We start from the raw sequence: 14,418 nt of genomic DNA, 5'->3' as shown, positions 1-14,418 counted from the left end.
GAGCAAAAACGAACGTGTCAAGTGGAACTGCACTTGCCGAGGCTGCAGCTGCCTCAGGTTACAGGGGGAAATGGAACAGGGCCTTGGTGACAGAAGGGGGAAACACAACTGGAAGCACCTGGCTGGAAAGGCACGGCCACCTCACACCACCACCCCTGCTCCCAAACCCCCTCCCTGCCCAGCACGTGCAACAGGGCTGGGAATGGTTCACCCACCCTGGAAAAACCACCACCACACAGAATGGAGTACAAAAAGAGAGCTGTTATTTACAGGTGAACACACCAATTCCAGGGCTGTGGAAATGTTACACAGGGATGAAAAACAGGGAAGTCCCAAGAGTCTGGCACTCCAGAACAGACTTTGATGTTATCCCTCCCACCCACGGCCCTCCCAACGCTGGAGAATCCCTGAAAAGAGCGATCCTGCCCCTGCCCACTGCTGCAGCCAAGGCATCTCCATGGAAACTGCTGCCTGCATTTCATCCCTGCTCCCTGTTCAACAAGAACAACTGTATTTATTTCCACAAGTGCTTTCTGGCACACAGGGGTTAAGGGAAGCTCTGCCCAGCCTCCAGCTCTGAGACTGACAAATGTGACCACAGGAGAAGGAAGGGTTGTGACACCTCCCACCAGAGCGAGCCCCAGGCAGCAGCGTGGGGGAAGTGCCAAGATCAGCCCCAAACCCTGAGAGGTCTGGGGGGACCAGCTGCTTCGAACTATGAGGGAAGCAATTCCAGGTCTTAAGTCCTAATTCTCCACACATTTATTACTTCCACTAGAAATGGACCCCTGAAGAATTGCTGAGGCTCCTGAAGATCTTGCTGCCCAATGCAGCACTGCAGGTCGCTCTTCCAGTGCCAGAGCATTCCCTGCTCAGTTTCCAGTTTGGACAGGGTCAGGAGAAGCTGAGTTTGAACTTTCCTGCACGTCGGTGACTCTGGGATCTACATGGCAAAATAACTGCATAAACTTAACAGAAGTTCAGAAGTTCAACTTAACCTGAGTTCTGGAGCAGACTGACCCACTGCATGAGGGTAACTCTCCCAAGCCCAAGCGTTCAGCAGATTTTTCACCTGAGATTTAGGACACTTGAAGACTTCGGAACTGCCCTCAGAGGTCAAAACATTTGGCATAGAACAGAAGTTTGTTAGAAAACAAACGAGAAGCCGGTGACCTCCCCAGAGAGATGGAGGCTCTGGCTGGCAGGGAAATCCAGCCTTGCCTGTTGGAAGATGGTCCAGTGGGCTGCTGAATGCTGAGGACTGGGCTTGTTCCAGGGAGAGCAGCCATTCCCCAGGGCTCTGGCAGCCGGTGGTGCCTGTGGGTCCCTGCAGGAGCTCTCCCCTACATGTCCTCCACACTCCACTTGTAGGCGAGCTCCTGCACTGCCTTCTTGTTGGCAATGCGGGCAAAGCGCTGCTGCTCGAACCCGTTGGACCTGCAAAGGGACACCAAGTGACACTGACCATACAAGTCTTCCACTCATTTACTCTGGCTCAGTTTCCATCTGGACCTGTGGTTAGCCAGAGTTGATGCCTCTGAAGTTCCCCACCTCCCCTTGTCCCATCTGTCCCATCACCCATTTGTAAGTGAATCCAATCAGCCTTCCAGCTGCCAACACCCTCACTCATCCCGTAACTGGGAACTCCCTGAAGCAAAACTCCTTCATTTTTACTGTTATTCCTACAGGAACAAGTACCTGTCCACACCATCCCAGCGATGCCCAGGCCAGATGTTAAACCTGTTGAGTGGAGGTGCTGGTCCCTTGTACCTGGGCTTTTCTGGAACACAAAAGCAGAACAGTTGTTTTCAGCACAGCCAGGTGGTCACATCCTCACCCACCCAGGAGGTGTCCGCAGTGGGTACAGGTAGAGAGCACCTGACAGCCAGCTACAACTCCCAAAGGCTCACTGTGACAAACTGCTGAGTTTTCAGTCACCAGCCCTGCTCTCCCAGCTAACAACTCCTGTAACTGTTACTGGTAACAAGCCAGTAACTCCAGAGAGTCCAGAAGTCCCCCAGGACTCAGCTGCTCCAGCAGCCTTTGGCTATTTACTGAACTGCAGCTGCATTTCTGCACTGAAATAAACCCTAAACCACACACAGGTGCATTCCAGAGCCAAACCTTTCTCCTTGTTCTCCTTGGCCTTCCTCTTCTTGATGAGAGCAGCCATGGGGTCTCCTTCCCTCTCCTGTTCCCTCAGCATTCGATCCAGGTCCTGGTCATCGATGTAACGGGCCAAGGGCTTCTGCATCTCCTTAACTGCATCCTCCACGTTCTGCTGTTGCTGCCTCTCCTGTGCCAGCCTGGAAAACACACAGTGTCACCCAAACCCAGGCCATCACTCCATGGGATTTGCTCAATTTGCAGGATGGGTCACACCCCTGAGCTCCCACTGCCTGTGCAGCATTCCCAAAGCACCTCCAGCAAAGGAAGGGGCACGTGCTGGTCCCAGGCTCAACCTCAGAATGAAGTGAAATGCAACAGCACTGGTCTGTTAGCAGATCCAAACTGAAACCAGGATATGGGAGGCCCAAGGACTGTGCTTAGGAGTCCCTTACTCACCCTTTTCCCCACTTGGCATATTGCTCTTCTCTCTTGGCCTCTGCCTCAGCCTTCAGCTTCTGCTCCAGCTGCTCCTGGGCCAGGTTCCTCTTGCGGCCTGACTTGTCTCGGAACACGGTCTGAGCGTTCCGTGATTCCTCTGGTGGGGACAGATGCCTCCAGTCACACATTTTGGAACAATTCAATGACTTTAACTGTGACTTCTCTTTTGCTTGTCCTAATCTCCCAAAGAGCCTGCCACCCAAAGGCAGGCAGGATCTCAGCTCCTGCTTTTCCCTGCTGCCCCACACAGACCCCGAGCTCTCATTATCCATCAGCTCCTTCAGACTTGCAGAGGAAAAGCATTTCACACTCCCTGTGACTTCCCTGGCATTGCTCTGAACCTCCCATGTGGAACAGTGACCCTGGCCAAGGTTTCCAGCAGCATGTGCAGCTGCAACTCCACAGGGATGCTCCCCATCAGCATCCCAGTGCCAAGGCCTAACAGAGGAGGAGGAGGAGCTGGGGTTCGGGCTGTGTTCCACACTCCCACCTTCCAGGTGCTTGGTGCTCCTCTCGTGCTTCCGCAGCTCCTTCTTCTCCCTCTGCAGCACATCAGCTGACACCAGGCCAGCTCTGACCCCGGATGACATCGTGGTAGCCTAAAAAGCACAAAGAGCCCACAGCTCCAGCTGCCTGAGAGGGGGACAGCCAGAACGAGGGGTGACCCAAACCACAGGGACAGCCCTGTTACCTCCATTTGAACCAAAACTTCCCCAGTTTGTCAGTCACTGGACTTGCACAGTTTACAGACACCCTTTACCTTCTTGGGAGAGCCTGGGGGACTCCGTGACCTGTGCTGCTCCTTCTGGGCGGGTGAAGTCCGTCCTGGAAGAGACAAATCTGAGAGTGAGGATTTGCTGATTCCTCCAGGAGGATCACGCTCAGGGGATCCTGTGCCAGCGGAGCAGCTGCCCAGGGATCCCAGGGAGTCCCCAGGGGGACACCACGTGTGACACTCACCTTTCCTTTGGCTCTTCTTCCCACTTGGGGACCCTGGCTTCTCTCTCTGAGGTGACAAATCCTGACATTGCCGCCGGGGAGGGGACGGGTCAGGGGTGTCATGGCGCTGCCGCCGCCGGGGAGGTGACAAGTCTGGCGTGCCATGACGCTGTCTCCTGGGAGGTGACAGATCTGGGGTGTCATGACGCTGTCTCCTGGGAGGTGAGGGGTCAGGGGTGTCATGACGTTGTCTCCTGGGAGGTGAGGGGTCAGGGGTGTCATGACGCTGTCTCCTGGGAGGGGATGGGTCAGGGGTGTCGTGACGTTGTCTCCTGGGAGGGGATGGGTCAGGGGTGTCATGACGCTGTCGCCGCCGGGGAGGTGACAGATCTGGGGTGTCATGACGTCGTCTCCTGGGAGGTGAGGGGTCGGGGGTATCATGGCGCTGTCTCCTGGGAGGTGAGGGGTCGGGAGTGTCGTGACGCTGTCGCCGCCGGGGAGGTGACAAGTCTGGGGTGTCATGACGCTGCCTTTTGGGAGGTGACAAGTCTGGCATATTGTGACGCTGTCTCCTGGGAGGGGACGGGTCAGGGGTGTCATGGCGTTGTCTCCTGGGAGGGGATGGGTCAGGGGTGTCATGGCGTTGTCTCCTGGGAGGGGATGGGTCAGGGGTGTCATGGCGCTGTCTCCTGGGAGGGGATGGGTCAGGGGTGTCATGGCGCTGTCTCCTGGGAGGGGATGGGTCAGGGGTGTCATGGCGCTGTCTCCTGGGAGGGGATGGGTCAGGGGTGTCATGGCGCTGTCTCCTGGGAGGGGATGGGTCAGGGGTGTTGTGACGCTGCCGTCGTGGAGGAGAGAAGTCTGAGGAGCCGTTGTGTTTCCCCGGCTCTGGGGAGTCGTGGCGCCGCCTGTGAGGGCAGAGAAGGTGACAGTGAGCTCCCTTTGTGGTCAGTTTGTTTGGAAACAAAGCAGGACCTGCAGAGCTGGGAATTCAGCCAAGGCTGGGAACAGCTTTGTGCACTTGGATTCTGCACCCCTGGGCCCCAGCCTTCCCAGAGCACATCCCAGAAACCCTCCAAGGCAGCCTGGATCCCAGCTGAGCTGGATTTTAAAATCCCCGCCACTACCATCACTCAAACTGACAGGAACCATCATGCCCATTTCCCTGGAAGTGTCACAAACACCCAGAGCTGCCAGTACCCTGCCCCAGGCAGGGGTTATCCAGCAGGGAAAGGTCTTCAGAAGTGCCCATATTTCCCAGCAAAGCACCTGGAAGGTGCAGAACCAGACAGACAAACCCAGAAAGGCAGAGTGAACAAAAGCAGAATTCCTGGCTGCAGCCCCCATACCTCGTGGCAGACTTGACAGATCCTGAAATATCCGAACTCTGCGAGTCCTCATCTGAAGGAAAACAATTGAAAGCACCATCACTTGGGCTCTGCACAGCTTAGCAGCCCTCCAGCATCTCAAGGATTGCTACTTTTTTTTAGCTGGCATTATTTTTAACTTGCATTGTTGTTTGGAGAAGCCAAATATTAGGGAGAGAGGGTTGAAGGGGCTGCTCTCACCTCCTAGAAGCTTCCACTTGGAGTTTGTTCGGAATTCCTCCATGAGTTTCACCTCCTCGGGGCGCTCATCAATGAACTCTGCCACCTGCACACACCATGAACACCAGGGGCTCACCAACAGGCAGAATTCCCATCCTGACACAACCACTTAAACCCAGCAATCCCAGACCCTCTGCCCCGTTCCAGCAGCTGTTCTGGAGCACAGAACCACCGTGCTGGCCCTTGGGACACACGGCTACATAAAGAACGGAGTGCTTTGATCCGCAGGGAGCTCACTCGTCCTTCCAGAGCTCCGAGCAGGAATCCTATCCATCCCTGAGGCAGAATGCACCAAAACACAGGGCAGGGAGAGGCGCTTCAGCAAGTTCTTCCCAAAGGGAGACTCCTCTGTCTCTATCAGAACAGACTGAGGATGTGAGACCGCGTCTGACGGGACTCTCCGCTCACCACAGGCATGTCCCCTTCGTCCTCCTCTTCCTCCTTCTCCGGGGCGGCGGCGATGCTGTTCCAGCTCACATCGTCATCCACGATTCGCATCCTGGGAGCGGGGACAGGCGCTGCCGTCAGAACCCGTCAGGAACGGGGGGATCTGCGGCGGGGGAACCCTGGGGAGCGTCCCGGCCTCGGGGGGCTCGGAGGGAGGGTTTGGACAGGGGATTTCGTGGGAGCGGGCTCGGGGGAGGTCCCAAACCCGGGCACCGCACAGCGCCGCTCCTGCTGCTCCCTTTCCCCGGGACTCACCCGGCTCTGCCGGTGCCGCCCGGCGGTTTCTTCTTGCGGCGGCGGCGGGGCTGGGCGGGCTCGGCGGGGCCGCTCAGGTACCGCCGCAGGTACTCGGCCTTCGACACCCCCGGCGCCGCCATCGCGCTCTGACGCAAAACTCCAGCGCCGGAAGGAAGGGGCGGGGCCTGATTGTGGCGGACTGGAAATGGGCGTGGTCAACGCCATAAATGGAGTTATACCAGAAAATGGGCGTGGTCATTACCATAAATGGAGTTTACCGGGAGATGGGCGTGGTCAACGCCATAAATGGAGTTCTAGCAGAAAATGGGCGTGGTCATTGCCATACATGGAGTTGCATCAGGAAATGGGTGTGGTCAGGCATAGATTTTGAGTGGCGGGTGGGGCTATGGCCATGGCCACACGGCGACCAGGGTTATGAATGAAGCACAGCAGCGGGACACGAACACATCAACTTTTATCAATCAGCTTTATTGGGGAGTCACCTCCACTGCCACCCCCCTGCCCCAGCACATCAGCCCCTCACATGACACCTCCCCACGGGGAGGCCCCGAGGCCCAGCCCCGCTGCCCTGAGGCAGGAACAGCTCCCCTGGCCCCACACAAGTCCTGGTCCCTGGAGCAGTTGGGGAAGGGGGGTGGGTGAGCTGGGGTGGCCCTCGCTACCGGCCCGAGACCACCTCTGGCTCGTAGCCCTCTGTTTTCATGTCGTTGAGGCCCAGCTCCTCGTTCTGCTCAAAGGTGCGCTCGTAGCGCTGCACGCTCAGCTCCGGGTCCTCTTCTGGGGCGTACACATTCTGTGGGGACAGGGAAAGCTCCTGCACTGCACAGGCTCTGAGCCTAAGCTCAGCACCCACAAAGCCAGCAGGGCTTTCAGCAACCTGCTCGTGCCCAGAGCTCCACTGTGAATCCAATCCCAGCACGTGCCAGGGAAATAAAACCCCCCCAGACTGCTCAGGGAGCCCAGCGGGAGGGCACAAGGCTGTACCTGAAGGTAACTGTTGCCTGCAGGGTCATCCATGATGAAGTGAGCCTGGGCCTTCCCCTCGATGATCTGCAGGAACAGAGCATATCCAGCCATTAAGGCTCGTCCTAATCCTTCAGCACCTCAGAAGTGCAGAGCACAGAAAATCCAGAGTAAACTCACATCCTGCAGCTTCCCAATGAACTCCTGCAGCTTCCCTGTCCTGCTGGGCGTGGAGCTGTCTCCCAGAGTGAAGGGGTTCTTCTCCACCTGCAAGGCAGATGAGGCAGCCAGCCTCAAGAGGGACAGGGAGGGGGCTGAGCCCCCCCAGGCTGGCCCAGGACCACTCACCAGGTCACGGATGTCCTTCAGCAGCCCCTCCAGCGTGGTGAACTTCCCCCCCAGTGCTCCCATGCCCAGCTCGAACTCCAGCTCGGGGATCTCCACGCTGCACGTCTCTGACTGCAAAGGTCAGCACCCTGTGAGCCCCACGGAGGAGGGCTGGGCCCCCACAGACTCCCCACAGCTCACAGGAGGCCAGGGCAAGTATCCCAGGGCACTGCACCTTCAGGATATCCCTGGTCATGTCAGAAGGGTCTGTAATCCGGAGGGTGATCCTGGTGCCTTGCGGTTCGATGGCTCCTCCAGACTTCACCTGGGAACACCTGGCAGTGAACTCCACAACTCCCACCCAGCTCACACCCCACTGCTTCAACAGGGCTCATTCCAGCAGCCCAGAGGCCACTCCTAACCTGGGCCTCACCACCCAGCATAAAGCACCTCCTAACAATGCCCCCAAATCGTTTCCCTCCCCAACAGCCCCACTTGTCCAGGACAAAGGCACAGAACTGCACTCCCTCCCCCACTGCCCTCTTTCCAGCTCACCTCATTGGTCCTGTGCCCACAGGAGTCACAGTTGGTGGCCATGATAATCACTTCCTTAAAGTGTGGGATTTCTGGAGCAGGGAGTCAAGAGAAACATCAAAGCAGCAGCCGAGGGATGGCAGGACCTCACTGGGAGTTGTGAGCAGCCCTGAGAAAGCTCTGCACCCCAACAGGCCCCAACCTGAGAGAACTGATTCGGCCCTGTGGTGCAGCAGGGAGAGCCCAGGGCCATGCAGAGACCAGCCTGTGCCCACCCTCGAAGGATACGCACTAACTTCATGTTGGTGCTGGCCGGGGCGTTGCACTCAGGGCAGTTGGTGTTGAACTGCAGCACCTGGGGGAGGGAAAGGGCAGCCAGAATGTCCCAGCTAGCCTGGGGCAGCTGTCCCAAGTGTCCCTGAGATCTGCAGCATTACCCACCTCATCTCTCAGGTCTTCGGCAGCGTCCGGCAGCTTCGCATCCACCTCCTCTCCCTGCAAGGGAAGGGTTAACGGCTGCTCCCTGCTGTGGGGTCCCCAGGGGCCAGGGGCTCATCAGTCACCTCCAGCCCCAGCATAGCAGCCTGCTGGGGGCTCCTCCTGTAGTGAGTAACCACCAGGGCCTCATCCCTCTGAGGTGCGTGAGGGTTCTCCACAAAGCTGTTCCCGGAGGGATCATCCAGGATCTGCAGGACAAGGGCGCCTGAGGAGCCATCCTGCACCCCTCATCCAAGTAGGGCTGCCCTTCTGTGAGCACTCACAAAGGTGAAGGGGGAATTGACTTCCTTCAGCTGCCTCAGTTTACCAATGAACTCGTCTATTTTCCTTGCCACCTCTTTGTCCGCCGCCTGGAAGAGGACACAGAATCACAGAATCCTTTAAAATGGAAAAGGCCCCCAGGATAGGATTCAGCTGCTGCAGGGGCAGCCCAGAGCTGCTGTCAAAGGTGTCCACGGCACAGACCAGAGCCCCAGTGCTCTCCTCACCCACCCTGTTTGACACCACCGGGCAGGGGATGGACATCCCAAGTGTTTTCCATCCCTGAGGAGCCCCCTTCCCCTTCCCAGCCCCTTACCCTGCGGGCAGGCTGGTCCTGCTCCAGGCCTGCCACAGCTCTGTCAATGATCCCCTCGATGGTGGTGAGCACTTGGCAAAGAAAGAAGGCAGAGGTGATGACACCATTAACACGTCCCAGGGGTGCCCGGGAGCCCCCCAAGAACTGCTCCCATTTACCCACCTCCCTTCTGGCTGAAGGCAGGGATCTCAAAGTCCAGCTCTGGAATTCGAGCTGAGGCACTGTCAGTCTTCACCACCTCCCTGTTCATGTCCTGCACAGAGAGCCAGGGAGCAGCCTGAGGATCCCCAAGAGATCCAGGGGCTCCCACACACTGGGATCACAGAGAGGTGCTAGCCCCAGCCCCCTTTGCTTTAGGAACGTGCAGGTTTGGGCCTGGAGCAGAGCGGGGAGGCCCTGCTCACCTGGCGGGAGGTGACGGCCAGGGTGTAGCGCACGCCCTGCTCCTGGATCCTGCCTGCAGACTGGATCTCCGTGTTGGACCAGGAGCAGCTGGCGCAGGAGAAGGAGCTGACGATGATCTCTTTGAAGAAGGGGATCCTGGTGAGCAGGAGCCGTGTCACTCCCTGCAGCAGCGAGGGGGCTCGTGGGAACCGAATCCTGGGGGTGGCGGCCCAGGGCCCTGACAGCACCTCCCAACACGGGCACGTCTCTGCCCCAACCCTGCCTGACTCAAACCTCCTCCCACCCCCAGGAGTCCCTGCAAACGCCCTCCCGACCCCACCAGTGCCCCCTACTCCGAGACCACCTGTGACCCCTGGCAGTTCCTTCCTTGCTCCTGCCTCCCATCGCCCCCTATCCCTCTGGAATGCCCACCGAGCCCTGCCTGCTCCTCTCCACGACCACTGGAGAGCCCTGGACGCTAAGCTCGACCCACATAGGGGTGTGTCCCCTAGCCCCTGCATCCACCCAGACCACCCTGTCCTGCTCTCCCCCCTGCAGGCCTCTGTGCCTCCCGATCCTCTCAGGCCTCTGCTGCCCGGCCCCTCACGTTGCGGAAGCAATTCATGCACAGGGACTCGATCTCTGCCGGCTGCTGATCGCCGTCCTCGGCGCTGAGGGGCCGGAACAGGGACTCCCCAGGCCCCGCCGCCGCCGCCTCCATGGCCCCCAGCGCCGACATGATGGTGATGGTGACGGTGGCGGTCACGCGGCGGCGCGGCCCGATGATGCAAGGCTCAGTCACGTGCTCAGCGGGTCATGTGACGCCCGTGGGCCGCGATGGCGGCGCCTTTATTTGCGTTCAGCCGCGGAGTCGCCCCGGCCCCGGCCCCGCCACCCCCGCCCGCGCCTCCCCGGGACCCTTCCCGGGGCCCTCCCCGCCCCGCTCGCTCAGGCTCAGCGCCAGGTCCCGCCACAGCGCGTCCAGCCGGGCCCGCAGGTCCTCCAGGGGCGGCGGCGGCGCGTCCAGCGGCTCCTCGGGCGGGTCCGGGCGGGCGCTGAGCTTCAGCCGCATCTCCTCCGTCTCCTGGTCCAGGGCGCGGGTGAAGGCCTGGATCTGGGCGTACGTGTCCTGCCGGAACTCCTCCACTCGCCGCTGCACCTCCCGCGCCAGCGCCTCCCGGGAGCGGCCCGGCGGCGCCGCGGGGCCCCCGAGGCTGCCGGGCAACAGGCTCAGCTTCGCCTTCAGCTGCTCCAGGTTCTTCTGGATCTGCTGGTGCAGGTCCCGCGCGTTGCGGGCCAGCTTGGCGGACAGCTCCTGGATGTGCTGGTTGAGCTGCTCGGGGCTGGCACGGGCGTGCGGGGCCACGCTGCGGTGCAGCTCTTCCACGTTGCGGTGGATCTCGCTCAGCAGCCGGTCCGTGTACGGGTGGAAGATGTCCTTCACCTGGTCCGTGTGGAAGGCGATCTTGTCGGCGTAGTGAGCCATGAAGCGCTGGAGCTCGTCGGCGCCGCCCAGGAGCTGGGCCGTCACCTCCCGGCTGGGCACCAAGTGCCGCCGGAGCTGCCGGGCCCGCAGGGACACCTGCTCCAGGAGCTCCTCCGTGAGCGGCTGCAGCTGCTGCCGGAGCTCGTCCAGCTGCTGCCCGACCTGCTGGTGCACCTCGTCCACGTACGGGGACAGCTTGTCCCGGAGGCTGTCCAGCTCCCTGCGCAGGGCCTTGCGCAGGCTGCCCGAGTCCTCGGGGAGCCGCGGCTGCACGCCCCTGCTCAGGGGCGACAGCTTCTCCAGGAAGTCCCCCATGTAGCTGACCCCATCCTGAATGCTTTCCTTCAGGTTCCTGCACAAGACAGTCACCAACACCCCCGAGTGACCACAGCCCCTCTGTGCCCCACACATCCCTAATAAAAGCTGCCCACACCCACCGGGGCCCTTCTCTTTTGTGCCCAGGGGGAGAAGAGCAGGGCCCGGCTGTGCTGGTGGCTCTTGGGGCCCGAGGGGTGCTGCACTCACGTGATGTCCCTGCCCAGCTTGCTCTGGCCCTGCTCCAGGCTGTCCTTGTCCCCCGTCAGCTGGCTCAGGTACTCCCAGAGGCCGCTCTGTGCCGGCTTGGCCAGGGACACTGTGGGCAGCAGCGGGGCTCGTGCTGCTGCCCATGCAGCCCTGCTGCCCGCAGAGCCCCCACACCTGCCCACACCCACCTGGGCAGCTGGCCAGCACGGACAGGAGCAACACAGCCTTCAGCAGCATGGTCGGGCTGCAGGAGAGGAGCTGTCACGGGCTGGTGGTGCCTCTGCTGCACCTGCTCCCTGCAAGGACCTGGCTCCTGGGGTTCCCTTTGATGCCTGGAGCTCCTCTAAAAACACCTGGGGTTCCCCATGACACCTGTGGGTACCCGAAACACCTCGGGTGCCCCGCAGCCCTGCTGTTGTGCACCTGGAGTCACACCCAGATCCTCCGGCCGCACAAACTTAAAGCCCCCCGCCCCTCACCTGACTCTGGTCGCCTCCCGTGTCCCTCCCGCCGCCGGTGGCCGCCCTTATATAGGCTCGGGGGGCGGCCGAGGAGCGGGCGATAAGGCGGCTTTGGTACGGGAAGGCTTTTTGGACCTCACTCCGTGTAAACACAACGTGGAGGTCCGAGCACGTTCCGGGAAGGTGACCTGGGGGCCGGGCACCTGATTGCCCGCTGCCCCCCGGGCTCGGGGGACGCGGCTGGCCCTGGCCCGCCGCCGATCTCTGCATCCCGGAGGGAATGCTGGATGGAGCTGCCGGGGCGGTGCGAGGCGGCGGGATGGGGATGGGGATGAGGATGGGGACACCGGGTGTAGCTCCTGTCGGGACGAAAAGGGAGCCTGGAGCCCCGGGATGGGTGCAGGAGGGGCTGGGGTGAGCGGGTCGGGAGCGCAGCTTCCCCTTCCGTGGCGGCGCTGCCGCCGGACACCCAGCCCGCCGTGCTCGTGTCCTTTCCTTTGCACGCTGGTCTTTGCCTGGGAGTAAACCCGGGCACTCTGGGGCGGGGGCGAAGTCCAGCGCTCCCGGGGTGAAACGCCGAGCAGTCGCCAGCGCTGCTCCGGCACCAAAGTCCGCAGAGTTTCCTCGCCTGGGCCGACACGTGAGGTCGCTCCAGGCAGCGCTGGCCGAGCTTCACCTCGTACCGGGCCAGCAGAGCGCCTCAGCCCCTTTGGCTCTCCCTGGTCCGCGGAGTTCCCTTCCTGTCCAAGCCCCGCTGCACTGTGGGGACGAGGTGTCTGTCCCCCACCCGCAGATCCCCGTCCCTCATGGCAGCTGCTGCCCCGCATCCCGGGCTCTGCCCCTCCGCAGCCACCTGGGTGTCCCCAGCTGTGATGAGGGGACAGGAGGCCCCGGCCCTGTGCTGGCCCATGGGGCTCACCTGGCTGTCACCATCTCCAGCCATCACAGAGACCTCCCACCCACCTGATCCCACCTCTGCTCTCTCTCCCTGGTGTCCCAGAACTCAGTGATGCTCCCCCCTCAGAGCAGCTGAGGATGCCCCTGGTATCCCATCCCAAGGTAGAACAGCAGGATGCTGTGAGAAGGAAGGACACGGACCAGCACGTGCATCACAAGGAGATTTATTTCTACCACTGGAAGTGGCCAAGAATGTTTGGAATGTGTGTGGATGGCCGGCCGGGGCGGTTTAATTCTGTGGGGGTGGGACGGTGCTGAGGAAAGCAGCCACCTTCTCCCGCACCTCCTTCTCCAGCAGCTCCAGGTGATCCTCCACGCCGGCAGCGCCCGAGTCCAGCTTGCCGCGCATCTCCTCCAGCCGCTGCACCAGCTGCTTCCCGAAGGTCTCTCCGAAGGGAGCTGCCTGCTGCCGGAAGGTCTCCAGCGTCTGCCCCACGCGCTGCTCCAGCTGCTGTGCCAGAGGAGCCAGGCGCTGCCGCAGGCTCTCGGCATCTCCGCTCGCCGCCTCCCGCAGCTCCTGTGCCAGCGGGCTCAGCTGGGCACGAAGCTCCTCGGAGCTGGTGGCCAGGCGGCTGCGCAGCTCCTCGGCCGCTCTCTCCATCTGCATGGTCAGGCTCTCCAGCTGCCGGTTGAGGCCGTCCTGCACCTCCTGGGCGTAGGGGCTGAGCCCGCGCCGCAGCTCGGCCACGCTCTGCTCCACCTGCGCCTTCAGCTCATCTGCCATGGGCGACAGCCGCTCCTTCAGGCTCTCCACGCCGCCGTCGATCTGCTGCTGCAGCCGGTCAGCGTAGGGGCTGAGGGAGGTCTTGATGCTGTCGGTGTTGTCCTGCAGCCGCTCCCGCAGCTCGGCCGCGTAGGGCTCCAGCGCCCGCTTCAGCTCCCCGGCGCTGCGGTCCACCTGGGAGCGCAGTTCCTCGGCGTAGGGGCTCAGCTTGGCCTGCAGCTGGCGGATGTTGGTGCCGATCTTCTGGTGCACCTCGTCGGCGAAGGGCGCCAGCTTGGCCTGCAGCTCCCGCAGCTCCCGCTGGATCTGCTCCCTCAGCCGCTGCGAGTCCTGCTCCAGCCGCCCCTGCAGCTCGATGGCAAAGGGCACCAGCCGCTCCTGCAGGTCCTCGGCGTAGGCGCTGACACTCTGCAGGTTGCTCTTCAGCAGGGTGCTGGGGAGAGGGGACACGTCAGGTGTGCGCCCACATGCCCCGGCCCTGCCTGGCACCCCCCGAGCCCCCCGAGCCCCCCAACACTGTGCCTCGGCTCACTTGAGCTGCTTGCTGATCTCGGTCTGCTGCAGCTGGTCCACCGTGTCCTTGGCATTGCTGCCCAGCTCCGTGAAGTACTTCCAGATCACACTGGCCACATCGTCGGGGTTCACATCAGCCCGTGACCCTGCAAGGGGTGCTGGGATCAGCGCTCGCACAATGCCACTCCCCCAGGACAGCAGGGACATTCCCCATCCCTGCCCCGGGGCAGAAGACCCTGCTGGCACCAGGACCCTCACACCCCCTCACCTGAGATCGCAAGGAGAACCAGGACAAGGGCGGCCGCCTTCGGCGCCATCCTGAGTGCTGGCGACTCCTGTGGGAGTACAGGGCAGAGATGAAGAAAGCCCCAGGGACCAGCGGCCTCCAAGGCCCCTGCCAGAGGTGATGGAGACCCTGGCTCCCTTCTGGTTTTCTCCTGGCTCCCTCCTGGCTCCCTCCAGCCCCTGCAGCTGCTCACCTGTGCTGCCACTGCCGCGGTACCTGTGGAGCCGGCAGCTCCCAGCACTATTTATGCAGCTCCTGCAGCTTCCACGCGGGCTGTGACACAGCAAGGGCGTGGACTTTAGCACGGTCACGACGTGGAAGTGCC

General features: G+C 61.5%; 4 protein-coding genes across 4 annotated transcripts; all 4 read right to left on the bottom strand.

Moving 5' to 3' along the window:
• Positions 1 to 241: 241 nt before the first annotated feature.
• On the bottom strand, positions 242 to 5,998 carry BUD13 (BUD13 spliceosome associated protein). Its single transcript, XM_088177912.1, has 11 exons — positions 5,856 to 5,998; positions 5,562 to 5,652; positions 5,115 to 5,199; positions 4,896 to 4,947; positions 3,568 to 4,454; positions 3,368 to 3,432; positions 3,098 to 3,206; positions 2,566 to 2,704; positions 2,125 to 2,306; positions 1,699 to 1,780; positions 242 to 1,437 (listed from the first exon to the last, which is right to left on the bottom strand). Exons 1-11 carry the CDS (start codon positions 5,975 to 5,977, stop codon positions 1,344 to 1,346), a joined length of 1,908 nt encoding a protein of 635 aa, XP_088034038.1. The 5' UTR covers positions 5,978 to 5,998; the 3' UTR covers positions 242 to 1,343.
• A 307-nt stretch (positions 5,999 to 6,305) lies between these two features.
• ZPR1 (ZPR1 zinc finger) lies at positions 6,306 to 9,932 on the bottom strand. The gene is made up of 14 exons (XM_014884748.2): positions 9,749 to 9,932; positions 9,162 to 9,323; positions 8,920 to 9,010; positions 8,758 to 8,828; positions 8,444 to 8,530; positions 8,246 to 8,368; positions 8,124 to 8,177; positions 7,971 to 8,037; positions 7,704 to 7,774; positions 7,384 to 7,473; positions 7,170 to 7,280; positions 7,002 to 7,088; positions 6,843 to 6,908; positions 6,306 to 6,651 (listed from the first exon to the last, which is right to left on the bottom strand). The coding sequence occupies exons 1-14, from the start codon at positions 9,878 to 9,880 to the stop codon at positions 6,517 to 6,519; spliced, it is 1,347 nt and encodes a 448-aa protein (XP_014740234.2). The 5' UTR covers positions 9,881 to 9,932; the 3' UTR covers positions 6,306 to 6,516.
• Positions 9,891 to 11,466, bottom strand: APOA5 (apolipoprotein A5). The gene is made up of 3 exons (XM_014884632.2): positions 11,341 to 11,466; positions 11,153 to 11,261; positions 9,891 to 10,979 (listed from the first exon to the last, which is right to left on the bottom strand). Exons 1-3 carry the CDS (start codon positions 11,387 to 11,389, stop codon positions 10,001 to 10,003), a joined length of 1,137 nt encoding a protein of 378 aa, XP_014740118.2. The 5' UTR covers positions 11,390 to 11,466; the 3' UTR covers positions 9,891 to 10,000.
• Positions 11,467 to 12,718: 1,252 nt separating this feature from the next.
• Positions 12,719 to 14,135, bottom strand: APOA4 (apolipoprotein A4). Its single transcript, XM_014884649.2, has 3 exons — positions 14,076 to 14,135; positions 13,827 to 13,953; positions 12,719 to 13,727 (listed from the first exon to the last, which is right to left on the bottom strand). Exons 1-3 carry the CDS (start codon positions 14,122 to 14,124, stop codon positions 12,800 to 12,802), a joined length of 1,104 nt encoding a protein of 367 aa, XP_014740135.1. The 5' UTR covers positions 14,125 to 14,135; the 3' UTR covers positions 12,719 to 12,799.
• Positions 14,136 to 14,418: the final 283 nt, after the last annotated feature.

Source organism: Sturnus vulgaris, chromosome 23 (assembly GCF_052056855.1).
Source record: "Sturnus vulgaris isolate bStuVul1 chromosome 23, bStuVul1.hap1, whole genome shotgun sequence".
Taxonomy (NCBI): Eukaryota; Metazoa; Chordata; class Aves; order Passeriformes; family Sturnidae; genus Sturnus; species Sturnus vulgaris.
This window is presented reverse-complemented; position numbering and strand designations above follow the sequence as displayed.

What these genes read in the sequence shown, in the direction of transcription:
- BUD13 (XM_088177912.1), bottom strand. Translation starts at nt 5,977, where the DNA reads ATGGCGGCGCCGGGGGTGTCGAAGGCCGAGTACCTGCGGCGGTACCTG. An exon ending in GGCGGCACCGGCAGAGCCGG is followed by an intron (nt 5,653 to 5,855) that starts GTGAGTCCCGGG and finishes CCCCGCTCCCAG; the next exon opens with GATGCGAATCGTGGATGACG. An exon ending in GAAGAAGAGCCAAAGGAAAG is followed by an intron (nt 3,433 to 3,567) that starts GTGAGTGTCACA and finishes TGTCTCTTCCAG; the next exon opens with GACGGACTTCACCCGCCCAG.
- ZPR1 (XM_014884748.2), bottom strand. Translation starts at nt 9,880, where the DNA reads ATGTCGGCGCTGGGGGCCATGGAGGCGGCGGCGGCGGGGCCTGGGGAG. An exon ending in TGGCCGTCACCTCCCGCCAG is followed by an intron (nt 9,011 to 9,161) that starts GTGAGCAGGGCC and finishes CTCTCTGTGCAG; the next exon opens with GACATGAACAGGGAGGTGGT. An exon ending in TGACCAGGGATATCCTGAAG is followed by an intron (nt 7,281 to 7,383) that starts GTGCAGTGCCCT and finishes TGACCTTTGCAG; the next exon opens with TCAGAGACGTGCAGCGTGGA.
- APOA5 (XM_014884632.2), bottom strand. Translation starts at nt 11,389, where the DNA reads ATGCTGCTGAAGGCTGTGTTGCTCCTGTCCGTGCTGGCCAGCTGCCCA. An exon ending in CGTGCTGGCCAGCTGCCCAG is followed by an intron (nt 11,262 to 11,340) that starts GTGGGTGTGGGC and finishes TGCTGCCCACAG; the next exon opens with TGTCCCTGGCCAAGCCGGCA. An exon ending in AAGCTGGGCAGGGACATCAC is followed by an intron (nt 10,980 to 11,152) that starts GTGAGTGCAGCA and finishes TGTCTTGTGCAG; the next exon opens with GAACCTGAAGGAAAGCATTC.
- APOA4 (XM_014884649.2), bottom strand. Translation starts at nt 14,124, where the DNA reads ATGGCGCCGAAGGCGGCCGCCCTTGTCCTGGTTCTCCTTGCGATCTCA. An exon ending in GGTTCTCCTTGCGATCTCAG is followed by an intron (nt 13,954 to 14,075) that starts GTGAGGGGGTGT and finishes CACCCCTTGCAG; the next exon opens with GGTCACGGGCTGATGTGAAC. An exon ending in GAGATCAGCAAGCAGCTCAA is followed by an intron (nt 13,728 to 13,826) that starts GTGAGCCGAGGC and finishes CCCTCTCCCCAG; the next exon opens with CACCCTGCTGAAGAGCAACC.